Below are 15,152 nucleotides of genomic sequence, written 5' to 3'. Positions count from 1 at the left end.
TATACTCGGCCTTGTCTCAGGTTGGTAAGTTGGTGGTTGAAGATATCCCTCTAGTGGTGTGGGGGCTGTGCTTTGGCAAAGTGGGTGGGGTTATATCCTGCTTGTTTGGCCCTGTCCGGGAGTATCATCAGATGGGGCCACAGTGTTTCCTGATCCCTCCTGTCTCAGCCTCCAGTATTTATGCTGCAGTAGTTTATGTGTCGGGGGGCTAGGGTCAGTCTGTTATATCTGGAGTACTTCTCCTGTCTTATCCGGTGTCCTGTGTGAATTTAAGTATGCTCTCTCTAATTCTCTCTTTCTTTCTCTATCTCGGAGGAGTCCACCTGGCCGTGCTGCTGCTCCAGTTTCAACTGTTCTGCATGCGGCTATGGAACCCTGACCTGTTCACCGGACGTGCTACCTGTCCCAGACCTGCTGTTTTCAACTCTCTAGAGACAGCAGGAGCGGTAGAGATACTCTCAATGATCGGCTATGAAAAGCCAACTGACATTTACTCCTGAGGTGCTGACTTGCTGCACCCTCGACAACTACTGTGATTATTATTATTTGACCATGCTGGTCATTTATGAACATTTGAACATCTTGGCCATGTTCTGTTATAATCTCCACCCGGCACAGCCAGAAGAGGACTGGCCACCCCTCATAGCCTGGTTCCTCTCTAGGTTTCTTCCTAGGTTTTGGCCTTTCTAGGGAGTTCTTCCTAGCCACCATGCTTCTACACCTGCATTGCTTGCTGTTTGGGGTTTTAGGCTGGGTTTCTGTACAGCACTTTGAGATATCAGCTGATGTAAGAAGGGCTATATAAATAAATTTGATTTGATTTGATTCTTGAACAAGCATTGCACATGCAAATATAGGTTACTTGCTATTCCTGTTCATACATTCCCAAGCCCAGTATGTTTAAGAAGGAGTCTTCCACCAGTCGAACATTGTGAAGGTTATCTATCTACCTCATGGAACAATGTAGATAAGAGATCATCTATTTATTATAGAGTCTGCATCCACAAACAAAAGAGGAATAGTCACATGCAAACAATCATACATACAAACTATTTACATTGCCAGGAATCCTAAACAAACAAATCATATTCATTAACAATAAAACAAGTTCGAATTGCCTTTTTGTTTTTTGTTTTTGTTTAAAGTAATGCCATATTGTTTAAATTAATTTATAAAGTGAAAAAAGTTACCTTGTGAATTAGACCATTTGCATTTGTGAATATCAAATGTACCTAATATTATTAGCAGTTGAATTAAATATACTACATCTTTATCAATGTCAGAATTTCTTTAAAAAATCATAATATCAAAACCATTAAATTGTACAACCGGTCCTATTTGTTTTGTAACAAAGTTCTGTATGTCAATCCAAAAAATTCTACTATAAATACAGGCAAAAAAATCACAACAGAAATCACAATTATAGTCAATATTCAGCTTGAATCTTTCCAAAACATGTTTCACAGGATAAATTCTATGTAATATTTTAAATGAAACTTCATTTACCTTGTTACTGATACAATATTTGTTAGTTATTTTCCATGCTTTCCACCATTGTATATCACCATAGATATTCAACCAAAAAAATCTTCCTGAAGGAATTGTAGTATCACAAACAATATTCCTAATCTGTTTATTACTACATTTATCTTTGATGTTAATATTGCCAATGAATATATTTTCATGTAAATCTATGTTACTTACATCAACCACAGAGGAATTTAAAAGAAATGCAACCCTCCTTGGAATCGCATCAAAAACAATTGCATATTCTTCAGGGTTATTGGAATTCTAAATTTATCAAGAAATTCTGCATATGAGAGTAGATATCCATCCTCATTCAGTAACTGACCAACCAAAATAATTGTGTTCTCAAACCAGTTACGAAAAGAAAGAGACTTATTTTTTTAATCGAATATCCATTCTGGAGACAACATCTGCGCAATCACCTTCTCATGATGATCCCCTTGAAGCACGTGCCAGGGGGCGGGACCCAGCCGTCTAACGTTGTTAGCTAGCTAACGTTACCTGTGTACAGTCAGCACATATTGTTACACACTTCGTGGCACTAGGATGAGCGATTGAACGTTTCCAACTAGCTGATTGACACGAAACATGTGTCAGAGTTTGGCAAGTATTAAGGATACTTTCTATTCGAGTCAAATGAAGCTGCTACCACTCCTGTGGTATCACAAGTTAGCTAGGTTAGCTAACTTGATAACATTTGCTACTGTGCTAGCAAGAAAAGCAGGACAACATTCTGCTATCTAGCTAACTAATAGCTCTGGTAGTGCTAACTATCTATGACGCTAATAATGTCTTAAATATCTAGCTATTACTAATAGCTAAACATTGTGTTTGCCTGAATGACTATTGGTCGCTGAGCTTCCCTATTTCACTGGCAAGATGACAGTCCACACTGCAAGGTCTCCCTTATCATGTATTTGACAGTTTGTTCCTGTTTCCAGGCGGACTCCCTTGGTGCTGGTGTAATCTGGAAGCTACGTGCCAGTTTCATAGCTTGTTGAACTTTGGAAGTGAAGTGTTTTTTTCCAGTGTTGGATTGATGTTGTTGCAGTTATGTCAGAGGCCATTCTCACCTTCCAGTACCAGCTCAATGGAGTCATGGAAACAGTCCTCAAAACCGCTGTGCATGAGATCACTCGGCTGGTGAAGGACAACTTCCTGGAAGAAGTGACAGGGAGCAAGCGGGAAGTGGACATCTTGAAGGAGAGGCTGCAGCAGTGTGAACACAGATGGAGGGATGGAGAGGAGAAGAGGAGGGAAGATAAAGAGCAGAGAAAGAAGAGGGAAGAGAGAGAGCAGAGGGGGATGTGTAGGAGATGTGGTTGTGCTGGAGACACTGAGGAGAGAGAAGAGGCTCTGTTAGGTGAGTGAGGAGATATATATAGATACACACACACAAATGATATAGGATCTATAACTCCTACTGTTTTGTCCCAGCAGCAAAGGAAGGTTGTGTTATCAAACAGGAGATCTTCCAGCCAGGTGTACCCAGCACTCTCCCAGAGAGAGAGGAAACGGTTACACCCAGCTCTTCCTGTGTCTCTGAAAGGATGGAAGAGAGGGAGGCCCATGTCATCCGCATCAAAGAGGAGCCTGATGACTGGGGGGATCTGGTTACCCAGATGACCACATCCACATATTCCCCCATAATGAGCCAGAGTCATCTGGAGAGATTGAAGTCACATCATGGGGCCAGTGAGCTTCTCCTACAGTACAGCACCATGGACCAGAAAAGAGCAGCCCTACTCCCAAGGTCAGTGATACCCACCCAGGGAACAGAGGAATGCTGTGGGTGCCCTCGAGGACAGCCCCTACGGCCGATGATCAACACAACGGCAGAGCTGGGGGTCAAACCCTTCAGCTGTCCACACTGTGGGAAGAGCTTCCCTCAGCTCCGAAACCTGAAAGACCACCAGAAGTACCACCACACAGGGAAGAAGGCCTTCACCTGCTCCCAGTGTGGTAAGGGTTTTGTGTAATCGCATCAGGGTACACATGCAGTGCCACACAGGGGAGAGGCCGTTCAGCTGCTCTCAGTGTGGGAAGAGCTTCAGCCTTCAGAGCGGCTTGAAGAGACACAGGGTCATTCACACTGCAGAGAGGCCTTACCACTGCACGGACTGTGGTAACAGATTCAATTCTAGAGCGGACCTGAAAAGACATGAACAGATTCATGCAGCAAGGTAGACCTTTGAGATGAAGCAGGTTGATTTAGAAAATAACTGCCCACGTGTACTATGTTCAATGTATCTATAGTTGCTGATTAATTTAATGTTGAAAGGAATAAAACTCTTTGAATACATGATTCTCATCCTTTCTGAATAAATGGTTGGTCACACAGTGTTATTTAATTGTTACATACACACACACACAGATCTCTTAAAAGTAAAAGAGTAATAAGCAAGTACCCTTGTCTGACCCCGAATGGTGCATAGAGCAACTTAGGCAAATAAATACATTTGGAACAGTGCTTTAGACAGATTGTCACATCAAATAAAAATATTTACCAGATCGGTGCAATTGCATTGGCAGTATAATCACCTCGATGTCACAGATCAGTGTGGGAGAGACCCATCCTCTACAGTCTAGTTAGGTATTAGTTTAGCTATAATGTATAATCTGTGCTATAATATACAGTAGTGTTCGGGAAACGAAGCTTCCTGAAGCATTGAGCATTTCAAGCTAATTGGGTCGAAAATATGTTCATTACTCTTGGCTTTGATCAACACGTACACTAGTGGCAGCTGCTGGTAAAAATAATTTACAATAGCTAAATTGTTACAGTTGACGTCGCACGCGCAGGGTAGCCGCAGATAAAATATTTGGGCTAATTTTTTTTGTATTCTACCGGAAAAAATCAGGTGGTTCGACAAAACGACGATTCGGACGTCATTGATCACGTGCTTCTGACAAAGCAATACAAGCATCCGTCCACTGCTTCGAAATAATCTGTTTAGCTACTTCTACGCATGCCTCAGAGTTCCAGTATAAAACGTGACATCACTAATATATAGTAGCTGCCTGTCTCTTTTACCTCTGTGTACAGTTCTAGTAGAGATAGGTAGAAGGTTTTGTAACTAGTTGATTTGTTGACGCACACCAAAAATAACGTTTGGAAAGTGGTAAGCATATTTTTCTTTGTGTCAAATGGTCAGAAAGCTGCTACACAACCCTGTGTTATTAGCTTAGTTAGCTAGGTTAATTAGAAACGCGGTTGTATTTACATTCTAGCGTTGCTTTCTATTGTATTGGGTGGCACAGAAACAGTCCGGTGGAAGCCAGGAGTAAAATACAATTCCATTTCAACTTACTGTGCTGGAGGGCAGGACGGTTAGTCATTATGGTGGGGGAATTTGAGACATATCTAAATGATTGTATTATTAAACAGTGTATGTAAATACACATGCGTTGCTAAAAGCACCTACTAGTTAGCAAGCTTGAAATGCGATAACGGTATGTGGTTTACCTAACCACAGCCAAACGTGGTGTAAGTAAGGGTTTATTAATTTGTTCGTCACAATCATGTTTCAGGGCTAAATTATTGGTAGGTGAACGTTCTATTACTGACAAGATATTTGAAGCACATTAAGACCACATTTAGTGTATTTGAACGCTTGCCCATATTTCCAGGAGGAAGAGATACCTGACTCTGGGCACTGGTGTGATCTGGAGGAGGCTAAATCCAAGTCTTTCCATTATAGTGAACCAAACTGGGAAACAAGGGGGGCAGCTCATCCATAGAAGACTGGCTGTGAACTCTGGCACTGGTACCAATAAGGGAAGGGGGGTTGATTTTCCAGTGTTGGATTGATGTTGTTGCAACTATGTCAGAGGCCATCCTCACCTTCCAGTACCAGCTCAATGGAGTCATGGAAACAGTCCTAAAAACTGCTGTGCATGAGATCACTCGGCTGGTGAAGGACAGCTTCCTGGAGGAAGTGACATGGAGCAAGCAGGAAGTGGATGTCTTGAAGGAGAGGCTGCAGCAGTGTGAGCAGAGATGGAGGGACGGAGAGGAGGAGAGGAAGAGGAGGGAAGTTGAAGAGAGAGAGCAGAAAAAGAAGAGGGAAGAGTGCGAGCCGAGGGGGATATGTAGAAGATGTGGTTGTGCTGGAGACACTGAGGAGAGGGAAGAGGCTCGGTTAGGTGAGTGAGGAGCGATATACATACATACATACATACACACACACACCTGATATAGGATTTATAACTTTGTTCTGTTCCATCCTCAGGAGAAGAGGAAGGTTGTGCTATCAAACAGGAGATGTTCCAGCCAGGTGGACCCAGCACTCTCCCAGAGAGCGAGTGTCCACAGGAAATGGCCACACCCAGCTCTTCCTGTGTCTCTGAAAGGATGGAAGAGAGGGTGGTCCATATCAAAGAGGAGTCCGATGACTGGGGGGACTTGGTTACCCAGATGATCACATCCCCAGATTCTCCCATGATGAGCCTGAGTCATTTGCAGAGATTGAGCTCACATCCTGGGGGATGGATCAGTGAGCCTCTACCTCCAGCACAATTGGCCAGGGACCCTCCACCTCTACCTCCAGCACCATGGACCAGGAAGGAGCAGCACCTACTCCCAAGGTCATTGATACCCACCCAGGGGACAGAGCATGCTGTAGGGGCCCTCGAGACCAGTCCCAATGGCCTGAGCATCAACACAATGGCAGAGCTCGGGGTCAAACCCTACAGCTGTCCACACTGTGGGAAGAGCTTCCCTCAGCTCCGAAATCTCAAACACCATCAGAAGTACCACCACACAGGGAAGAAGGCCTTCACCTGCTCCCAGTGTGGTAAGGGTTTTGTGTACATGTCCCACTTCAGGGTACACATGCAGCGCCACACGGGGGACAGGCCGTTCAGCTGCTCTCAGTGTGGGAAGAGCTTCAGCCTTCAGAGTGGCTTAAAGAAACACAGGGTCATTCACACTGCAGAGATGCCTTATGTGGTGGAAATTAAATATTAATTACATACTATGCTGTTTTTACTTAAGAGAATTGTCTACTGTTATGTTAGTTTTACTGATACGGGCTTGTCTTGTGTGACTTAGTCATAAATCTGAGCGTACAGATTTATGAGCTGCTTGGATGTGACACAGTATGTGACCTCCTGTGTTTACGATCAGCAGGAATTTAGCTATGTGGGATTTGCAGGGAGGAACAGAGTGGAGGCGATATCAGCTATCATGATCTACACAGATGAACTAAATTACTTCTTACAACTCTGTTCCCAGGGCCTGTTTCTGCACATCTGCTAACTGTCACAAAGATAAAAGGATGTACTTTCTATAAAAGGCAAAAGACAGCTCTGTTCATGGAGCTTTTCAACTCTGACTATTTTTTGTGATGATTGATTGCTTCATTTTTGCAAATCTTATAAAGTTGTTTTAAATAGTTTTCTTTCTCCTTTTGGTTAGAAATACTACCATACTTACCATTGCTTGGAATGTGGGAACAGATTCAATTCTAGAGCAGACATGAACAGATTCATGCAGCAAGGTAGACCTTTGAGCAGAAGCAGGTTGATTTAGAAAATTAGAGTGGGGGAAAAAACTGCCCACGTGTACTATGTTCAATGTGTTGTTGCTGATGCATTTAATGTTGAGAGGAATAAAACTCTTTGAATAAATTATTCTCATCCTTTCTTAATAAATGATTGATCACACAGTGTTATTTATTTGTCACACACACACACACACACAGAGATATCTTAAAAGTAAGAGTAATAAGCAAGTAGCCTTGCTTATTGAGCCTGAACGGCCCATAGAGTAACTTACTCTGTCACATAAATACATTTGGAACTGTGCTTTAGACAGATTCTACCATCAAAGAAAAATATTTAACAGATCTAAGCAATCACATTGGCAGTAGGGTGCATTTAATGTTGAAAGGAATAAAACAGTATATGAAGAAATTATTCTCATCCTTTCTTAATAAATTATTGGTCACAGTGTTAACTGTTACATACACAAACAATTAACTTAAGCAAAATAAACCTGAGTAAGTGGCCTTGTCCGAATCAAAATGGCACATAGAGTAACATTAAAATAAATGCATTTGACAGAGATTCAAACGTTGAAGAATAAGATTTCCCAGTTCTGCGCAATTGCATTCGCAGTATGATCACCTCGATGTCACAGACCAGCGGGACGAGACCCAACCTTCTCCAGTCTAGCCAAAGACAGAAGGGGTAACCCAGATACGTCACAGGGGCTATAAAGGTGAAGCATATATTTAGAACGTTTTCTCACCACCAAATATGGCATTGAGAGGAAGTCTAGTTGTGGGTAGTGGGAACTAGGTGAAACTGGGCCGACATTCCGCTAATTTTCTCATCAATGAAACACCTGATCTCAATATATTTTTCTGTTCCCAAAACGAAAATATGTTACGAACACAGTGCACTCGGTTTTATAGACTTGACGCTCTGCAAACGTTTTAAAAAATTGTTTAGGGTTGAAAGGTCGAATTTAGTTTATGCATACGCAAACTTCACAGAGGGGCGTTCCCTAACGGAAATAGGGAAATAATGCTACAACGTGCCAATAGGATATCGCTAGCTCGTACATGCCTTCGCCCATCTCCTTGTTTGTTCTGCCCACTATGCTTCATTTGCTCACACTCTAAAAGTCATTGTTGAACCATCTTGGGTTAGTTATATCTTTGGTCTAGCCGTCTATCTAGTAGCTGTTAGCTTATTACAATAGCTAGCTAGCTGTCTTTGATACGTATGTGTACAGTTCTAGGAGAGATAGGATATTTGTAACTAGCTGATTTGTTGACGAACAACAAATAACAACGTTCAGAAAGTGGTAAGAATATTTTGTGAAATTGACAGAGCTGTTATTATCTGTAGCTAAAGCTAGCTAGGAAGCTTGATAAATGCATTATTTGCACACCTAACCACAAGTAAAAGGTGGTGTAAGGGTTTATTAATGAGTTAGTTACAAGAATGTTGCTGGGATAAATCATTTGTAAGTGAGATGCCTATTACTGACAAGATATTTGAGGCACATCCAGACCACATTTGGTGTATTTGACAGCTTACCTCTGTTTCCAGGCGGAAGATCCCTGACTCTCTGGCCACTGGTGTGATCTGGAGGAGGCAGTGTTGATGTTGTTGCAGTTATGTCAGAAGCCATCCTCACCTTCCAGTACCAGTTCAATGGAGTCATGGAAACGGTCCTCAAAACCGCTGTGCATGAGATCAATCGGCTGGTGAAGGACAACTTCCTGGAGGAAGTGACACAGAGCAGGCAAGAAGTGGAGTCTTGAAGGAGAGGCTGCAGCAGTGTGAGCAGAGATGGAGAGACAGAGAGGGGGAGAGGAAGAGGAGGGAAGTTGAAGAGAAAGAGCAGAGTGGGGTGTGTAGAAGATGTGGTTGTGCTGGAGACAATGAGGAGATAGAAGAGGCACTGTCAGGTGAGTGAGGAGAGATGCACACACCCACACGATATAGGATCTATAACTTTGTTCTGTTCCATCCTCAGGAGAAGAGGAAGGTTGTGTTATCAAACAGGAGATGTTCCAGCCAGGTGGACCCAGTGCTTTCCCAGAGATAGAGGGTCCACAGGAAACGGCCACACCCAGCTCTTTGTCTCTGAAAGGATGGAAGAGACAAAGGCCCAAGTGGTCCATATCAAAGAAGAGCTCAATGACTGGGGGGACTTGGTTTCCCAGATGATCACATCCACAGTTTCCCCCATAATCAGCCTGAGTCGTCTACAGAGATTGAGCTCACATCATGGGGGATAGACCAGGGAGCCTCTTCCTCCATTACCATTGGCCAGGAAGAAGCAAGACCTTCTCCCAAGGTTAGTTATACCCACCCAGGGGACAGAGCATACTGTGGGGGCCCTCGAGACCAGCCCCTATGGCCTGATGATCAACACAACGGCACATCTGAGGGTCAAACCCTTCAGCTGTCCACACTGTGGGAAGAGCTTCCCTCAGCTCCGAAACCTGAAAGACCACCAGAAGTACCACCACACAGGGAAGAAGGCCTTCACCTGCTCCCAGTGTGGTAAGGGTTTTGTGTACATGTCCCACTTCAGGGTACACATGCAGTGCCACACGGGGAACAGGCCATTCAGCTGCTCTCAGTGTGGGAAGAGCTTCAGCCTTCAGAGTGGCTTGATGAAACACATGGGCATTCACACTGCAGAGAGAGACCTTACCACTGCACGGACTGTGGTAACAGATTCAATTCTAGAGCGGACCTGAAAATACATGAACAGATTCATGCAGCAAGGTAGACCTTTGAGATGAAGCAGGTTGATTTAGAAAATCAGAGGAAATAACTGCCCACGTGTACTATGTTCAATGTATCTATTAGTTGCTGATTCATTTAATGTTGAGAGGTATAAAACTCTTTATGAATAAATTATTCTCATCCTTTCTTAATAAATGATTGGTCACACAGTGTTAATTGTTACATACACACACAGATATCTTAAAAGTAAAAGAGTAATAAGCAAGTAGCCTTGTCTGAGCCCGAATGGCCCATAGAGCAACTTAGGCAAGTAAATACATTTGGAACTGTGCTTTAGACAGAGATTCTAACATGAAAGAAATATGTACCAGATCTGTGCAATCGCATTGGCAGTATGATCACCTCTGTGTCACAGATCAGGGGGTGCGGAACCCAACCAGTCTAGTTAGTTAGCTATTAGTTTAGCTATAATGATTAATTTGTGCTATAATATACAGTAGTGATGGGGAAACGAAGCTTCATGAAGCATTGAGCATTTCAAGTCAAATCAAACTTTATTTGTCACATGCGCCAAATACAACAAGTGTAGACCTTACAGTGAAATTCTTACTTACCAGCCCTTAACCAACAGTGGAGTTCAAGAAGAGATAAGAAAATATTTACCATATAAACTAAAGTAAAAAATTATAAAAAGTAACACAATAGCAAGTAACACAATAATATAACAATATCGAGGCTATATACAAGAGGTACCGGTACCGAGTCAATGTACGTGGGTACAGGTTAGTTTAGGTCATTTGTACATGTAGGTAGGGGTGAAGTGACTGCATAGATAATAAACCACGAGTAGCAGCAGTGTACAAAACAAATGGGGGGGTAGGTCAATGTAATAGTCCAGTGGCCATTTGATTAATTGTTCTTATGGCTTGGGGGTAGGAGCTGTTAAGGAGCCTTTTGGTCCTAGACTTGGCGCTCCGGTACCGCTTGTTATGCGGTAGCATAGAAAAAAGTCTATGACTTGGGTGACTGGAGTCTGACAATTTTATGTGCTTTCCTCTGACACCGCCTATTATATAGGTCCTGGATGGCAGGAAGCTTGGCCCCAGTGATGTACTGGGCCATACGCACTACCCTCTGTAGGGCCTTACGGTCAGATGCCAAGCAGTTGCCATACCAGGCGGTGATGCACCTGGTCAGGATGCTCTCGAATGTGCAGCTGTAGAACTTTTTGAGGATCTGGGGGCCCATGCCAAATCTTTTCAGTCCCCCGAGGGGGAAAAGGTTTTGCCGTGCCCTCTTCACGACTGTCTTGGTGTGTTTGGACAATGATAGTTCGTTGGTGATGTGGACACCAAGGAACTTGAAACTCTCGACCCGCTCCTCTACAGCCCCGTTGATGTTAATGGGGGCCTGTTCGGCCTGCCTTTTACTGTAGTCCACAATCAGCTCCTTTGTCTTGCTCACATTGATGGAGAGGTTGTTGTCCTGGCACCACACTGCCAATTCTCTGACCTCCTCCCTATAGGCTGTCTCATCGTTGTCAGGGATCACTGTTGWGTCATCAGCAAACTTAATTATGGTGTTGGAGTTGTGTTTGGCTACGCAGTCATGGGTGAACAAGGAGTACAGGAGGGGACTAAGTACACACCCCTGAGGGGCCCCAGTGCTGAAGAACATGTTGTTACCTAACCTTACCACCTGGGGGCTGCCCATCAGGAAGTCCAGGATCCAGTAGCTTAGTGATTTGCTTCGTGGGCACTATGGTGTTGAACGTTGAGCTGTAGTCAATGATCAGCATTCTCACATAGGTGTTCCTTTTGTCCTGGTGGGAAAGGGCAGTGTGGAGTGCAATGATATTTCCAGCCGATTGTGTCGAGTATATAGGTTCATTACTCTAGGCTTTGATCAACACGTTGTACACTAGTGGCACCTGCTGGTCAAAATAATTCAGAACAGCCAAATTACAGTTGACGTCGCGCACGTCGCAGCGCGTGCTCAGGGAAGCCACAGAAAATCTTTGGGTGGCCTTTTTGGCTCGAAACCAATGGCAAAACTATTACGTGATTGTTCGACAAAACGAAGCTTCGGGCGTCATTGATCACGTGCTTCTGACAAAGCGATACAAGCAACAGCACACTGCTTCGAAATAAACTGCTTAACGATTTCTACGCATGCCTCGGAGTTCCGGTATAAAACGTGACATCTTAAAAAAATACAGTTGCTACCTTTCTCTTTTACCTCTGTGTACAGTTCTAAGAGACATAGCTACGATGTTTGTAACTAGTTGATGGGTTTTAGCACAACAAAAAAACACGTTTGGAAAGTGGTAAGTATATATTTTTTGAGTCAAATGGTCAGAAAGCTGCTACACAACCCCGTGTTACTATCAATAGCTGTTTAGCTGTTAGCAACGCGGGTGTATTTACATATTTAGCCTTGCTATCTACACTATCGGGTTGCACAACAACCGTCCGTGGGAAGGCAGGAGTTAAATAGAATTCCAGTTAAACGTACTGTGGAGGTGGGCAGGATGGTTAGTCATTAAGACGGGGGAATTTGAGACATATCTAAAGGAACCTATTATTAAATATACTTCCAAAACGTGGGTCTTCCTCTCTGCCTAACCTTACCTCATGTCAAAATAAAATTACCCCACAAGTTACTATTTATTTATCCACATATGTCGCAGGTGCAGAACTTTTATTTTGACATGAGGGAATGGGTCTACAACAGACCTACGTTTGGAAAGTCTGTTTAATAGGACGATCCTTGACGTTTTGTCACAACACGCGTTGCCAAAAGCATCTACTAGCTAGAAAACTTGAGAAATGCATTATTTGGTATACCTAGCCACAGCCAAAAGCGATGTACAGTGCATTCGGAAAGTAATCAGACCCCTTGACYTTTTCTAAATTTTGTTATGTTACAGCTTTATTCTCAAATTGATTCAATTGTTTTCCTGCCTCAATCTACACACAATACCTCATAATGACAAAGCAAACATATATTTTTTAGGAATGTTTGCAAATGTATTAAAAATAACTGAAATATCACATTTGTGCCTCGGAGCTCTACGGACAATTCCTTCAACCTCATGGCTTGGTTTTTGTTCTGACATGCACTGTCAACTGAGGGACCTTATATAGACAGGTGTGTGCCTTTCCAAATTATGTACAATCAATTGAATTTAACCCAGGGGGACTCGAATCAAGTTGTAGAAACATCTCAAGGATGATCAATGGGAACAGGATGCACCTGATCTCAATTTCGAGTCCCATAGCAAAGGGTCTAAATACTTATCTAAATAAGGTATTTATATATTTTTTTTATTTGCAACAATTTCGAAAAAACTGTTTTTCGCTTTGTTATTATGGGGTATTGTGTAAAGCACTGTAAGTAAGGGTTTATTAATTGTTTGTTACAAGTATGTTTCTGGGCTAAATCATTGGTAGGTGAGCTTGCTATTACTGACAAGGTATTAGAGCCACATTAAGACCACATTTGGTGTATTTGACAGCTTGCCTCTGTTTCCAGGAGGAAGATCCCTCACTCTCTGGACACTGGTGTGATCTGGAGGAGGCTAAATCCCAGTCTTTCCCTTGTAGTGAAACAAACTGGGAAACAAGGAGGGCAGCTCATCCATAGAAGACTGGCTGTGAACTTTGGGACTGGTATTGGATTTTCCAGTGTTGCAACTATGTCAGAGGCCATCCTCACCTTCCAGTACCAGCTCAATGGAGTCATGGAAACGGTCCTCAAAACCGCTGTGCATGAGATAACTCGGCTGGTGAAGGACAACTTCCTGGAAGAAGTGACAGGTGGCAAGCAGGAATTGGAAATCTTGAAGGAGAGGCTGCAGCAGTGTGAGCAGAGATGGAGGGATGGAGAGGAGGAGCGGCAGAGGAGGGAAGTTGAAGAGAAAGAGCAAAGAAAGAAGAGGGAAGAGACAGAGCAGAGGGGGGTGTGTAGGAGATGTGGTTGTGCTGGAAACACTGAGGAGAGAGAAGAGAGACTGTTAGGTGAGATCCACACACACGCACACGCACACACACAATATAGAATCTCTGACTGTGTTTGGTTCTGTCCTCAGGAGCAGAGAAAGGTTTTGATATCAAACCGGAGATGTTCCAGCCAGATGGACCCAGCGCGGGAGAAGGTCCACAGGATACAGCCACGCCTGGCTCTTCCTGTTTCTCTGAGAGGATGGTAGAGAGGGAGGACCATGTGGTCCATATCAAAGAGGAGCCCGATGACTGGGGGGACTTGGTAAACCAGATGGTCACATCCACAGATTCCCCCATAATGAGCCTGAGTCGTCTGCAGAGATTGAGCTCAAATCCTGGGGCATGGACCAGTGAGCCTCAGCCTCCACTCCCAGCATCATGGGCCAGTGATCCTCAGCCTCTAGCACCATGGTCCAGGGAACCTCTGCCTCTAGCACCTCTGGCCAGGGAGCCTCCACCATGGACCAGGAAGGAGCAGCACTTACTCCCAAGGTCAGTGATACCCAACCAGGGGACAGAGCATGCTGTGGGGGCCCTCGAGACCTGTCCCAACGGCCTGAGCATCAACACAACGGCACAGGTCAAACCCTACAGCTGCCCACACTGTGGGAAGAGCTTCCCTCAGCTTCGAAACCTGAAAGACCACCAGAAATACCACCACACAGGGAAGAAGGCCTTCACCTGCTCACAGTGTGGTAAGGGTTTTGTGTACATGTGCCACCTCAGGGTACACATGCAGTGCCACACAGGGGAGAGGCCGTTCAGCTGCTCTCAGTGTGGGAAGAGCTTCAGCCTTCAGAGCGGCTTGAAGAGTAGCCGTCTATCTAGTAGCTGCTAGCTTATCCAGTAGCTAGCTAGCTACCTGTCTTTGATACTTATGTGTACAGTTCTAGGAGAGATAGGATATTTGTAACTAGCTGATTTTTATGACGAACAAACAAATAACGTTTGGGAAGTGGTAAGAATATTTTGTGAAATGGACAGACATTCTGCAGTACTACAATGTGTTATTACTCTAGCTAAAGCTAGCTAGCAAGTTTGATAAATGCATACACCTAACCACAAGTAAAAAGGGGTGTACGGGTTTATTAATTTGTTAGTTACGGCATGTTTCTGCGCTAAATCATTGGTAAGTGAGCCTCCTATAATTGACAAGATATTTGAGGCACATCAAGACCACATTTGGTGTATTTGACAGCTTGCCCCTGTTTCTAGGAGGAAGAGATACCTGATCTCTGGGCACTGTTTGTGATCTGGAGGAGACTAAATCAAGTCTTTCCATTATAGTGAACCAAACTGGGAAACAAGGGGGGCAGCTCATCCATAGAAGACTGGCTGTGAACTCTGGGACTGGTACCAATAAGGGAAGGGGGGGGGTTCCGAGTGTTGATGTTGTTTGCAGTTTGT

General features: G+C 43.8%; 3 protein-coding genes and 1 long non-coding RNA gene across 6 annotated transcripts; 3 read left to right on the top strand and 1 right to left on the bottom strand.

Annotated features, from left to right (window-relative positions):
- Positions 1-1,198: 1,198 nt before the first annotated feature.
- LOC139024027 (uncharacterized) lies at positions 1,199-6,138 on the bottom strand. The gene is made up of 2 exons (XR_011475264.1): positions 6,059-6,138; positions 1,199-3,227 (listed from the first exon to the last, which is right to left on the bottom strand). It is a non-coding gene; the product is annotated as an uncharacterized lncRNA (long non-coding RNA).
- Positions 2,581-3,829, top strand: LOC139022494 (zinc finger protein 232-like). 2 transcript variants are annotated; one of them, XM_024136327.2, is made up of 2 exons: positions 2,581-2,890; positions 2,968-3,829. In XM_024136327.2, the coding sequence occupies exons 1-2, from the start codon at positions 2,581-2,583 to the stop codon at positions 3,504-3,506; spliced, it is 849 nt and encodes a 282-aa protein (XP_023992095.2). In that variant the 3' UTR covers positions 3,507-3,829. The 2 variants fall into 2 exon arrangements, with proteins under 2 accessions (XP_023992095.2, XP_070294494.1); XM_070438393.1 differs by having other exon boundaries at positions 2,965-3,829.
- On the top strand, positions 4,480-6,924 carry LOC112069057 (zinc finger protein 232). Of its 2 annotated transcripts, none has more exons than XM_024136329.2 (3): positions 4,480-4,649; positions 5,229-5,673; positions 5,760-6,924. In XM_024136329.2, exons 2-3 carry the CDS (start codon positions 5,352-5,354, stop codon positions 6,494-6,496), a joined length of 1,059 nt encoding a protein of 352 aa, XP_023992097.1. In that variant the 5' UTR covers positions 4,480-4,649; positions 5,229-5,351; the 3' UTR covers positions 6,497-6,924. The 2 variants fall into 2 exon arrangements, with proteins under 2 accessions (XP_023992097.1, XP_023992096.1); XM_024136328.2 differs by having other exon boundaries at positions 5,158-5,673.
- A 1,163-nt stretch (positions 6,925-8,087) lies between these two features.
- LOC112069056 (DNA-binding protein REPIN1-like) lies at positions 8,088-14,556 on the top strand (the record flags this gene model as incomplete). Its single annotated transcript, XM_070438388.1, has 4 exons — positions 8,088-8,341; positions 8,590-8,951; positions 13,276-13,760; positions 13,832-14,556. Coding segments are annotated over exons 3-4 (1,047 nt in total), but the record flags the coding sequence as incomplete, so codon positions are not given.
- Positions 14,557-15,152: the final 596 nt, after the last annotated feature.

Source organism: Salvelinus sp. IW2-2015, unplaced genomic scaffold (genome assembly GCF_002910315.2).
Source record: "Salvelinus sp. IW2-2015 unplaced genomic scaffold, ASM291031v2 Un_scaffold875, whole genome shotgun sequence".
Classification (NCBI taxonomy): domain Eukaryota; kingdom Metazoa; phylum Chordata; class Actinopteri; order Salmoniformes; family Salmonidae; genus Salvelinus; species Salvelinus sp. IW2-2015.
The sequence above is the reverse complement of the archived record's forward strand: the minus strand, read 5'-3'. Positions and strand labels throughout refer to the sequence as shown.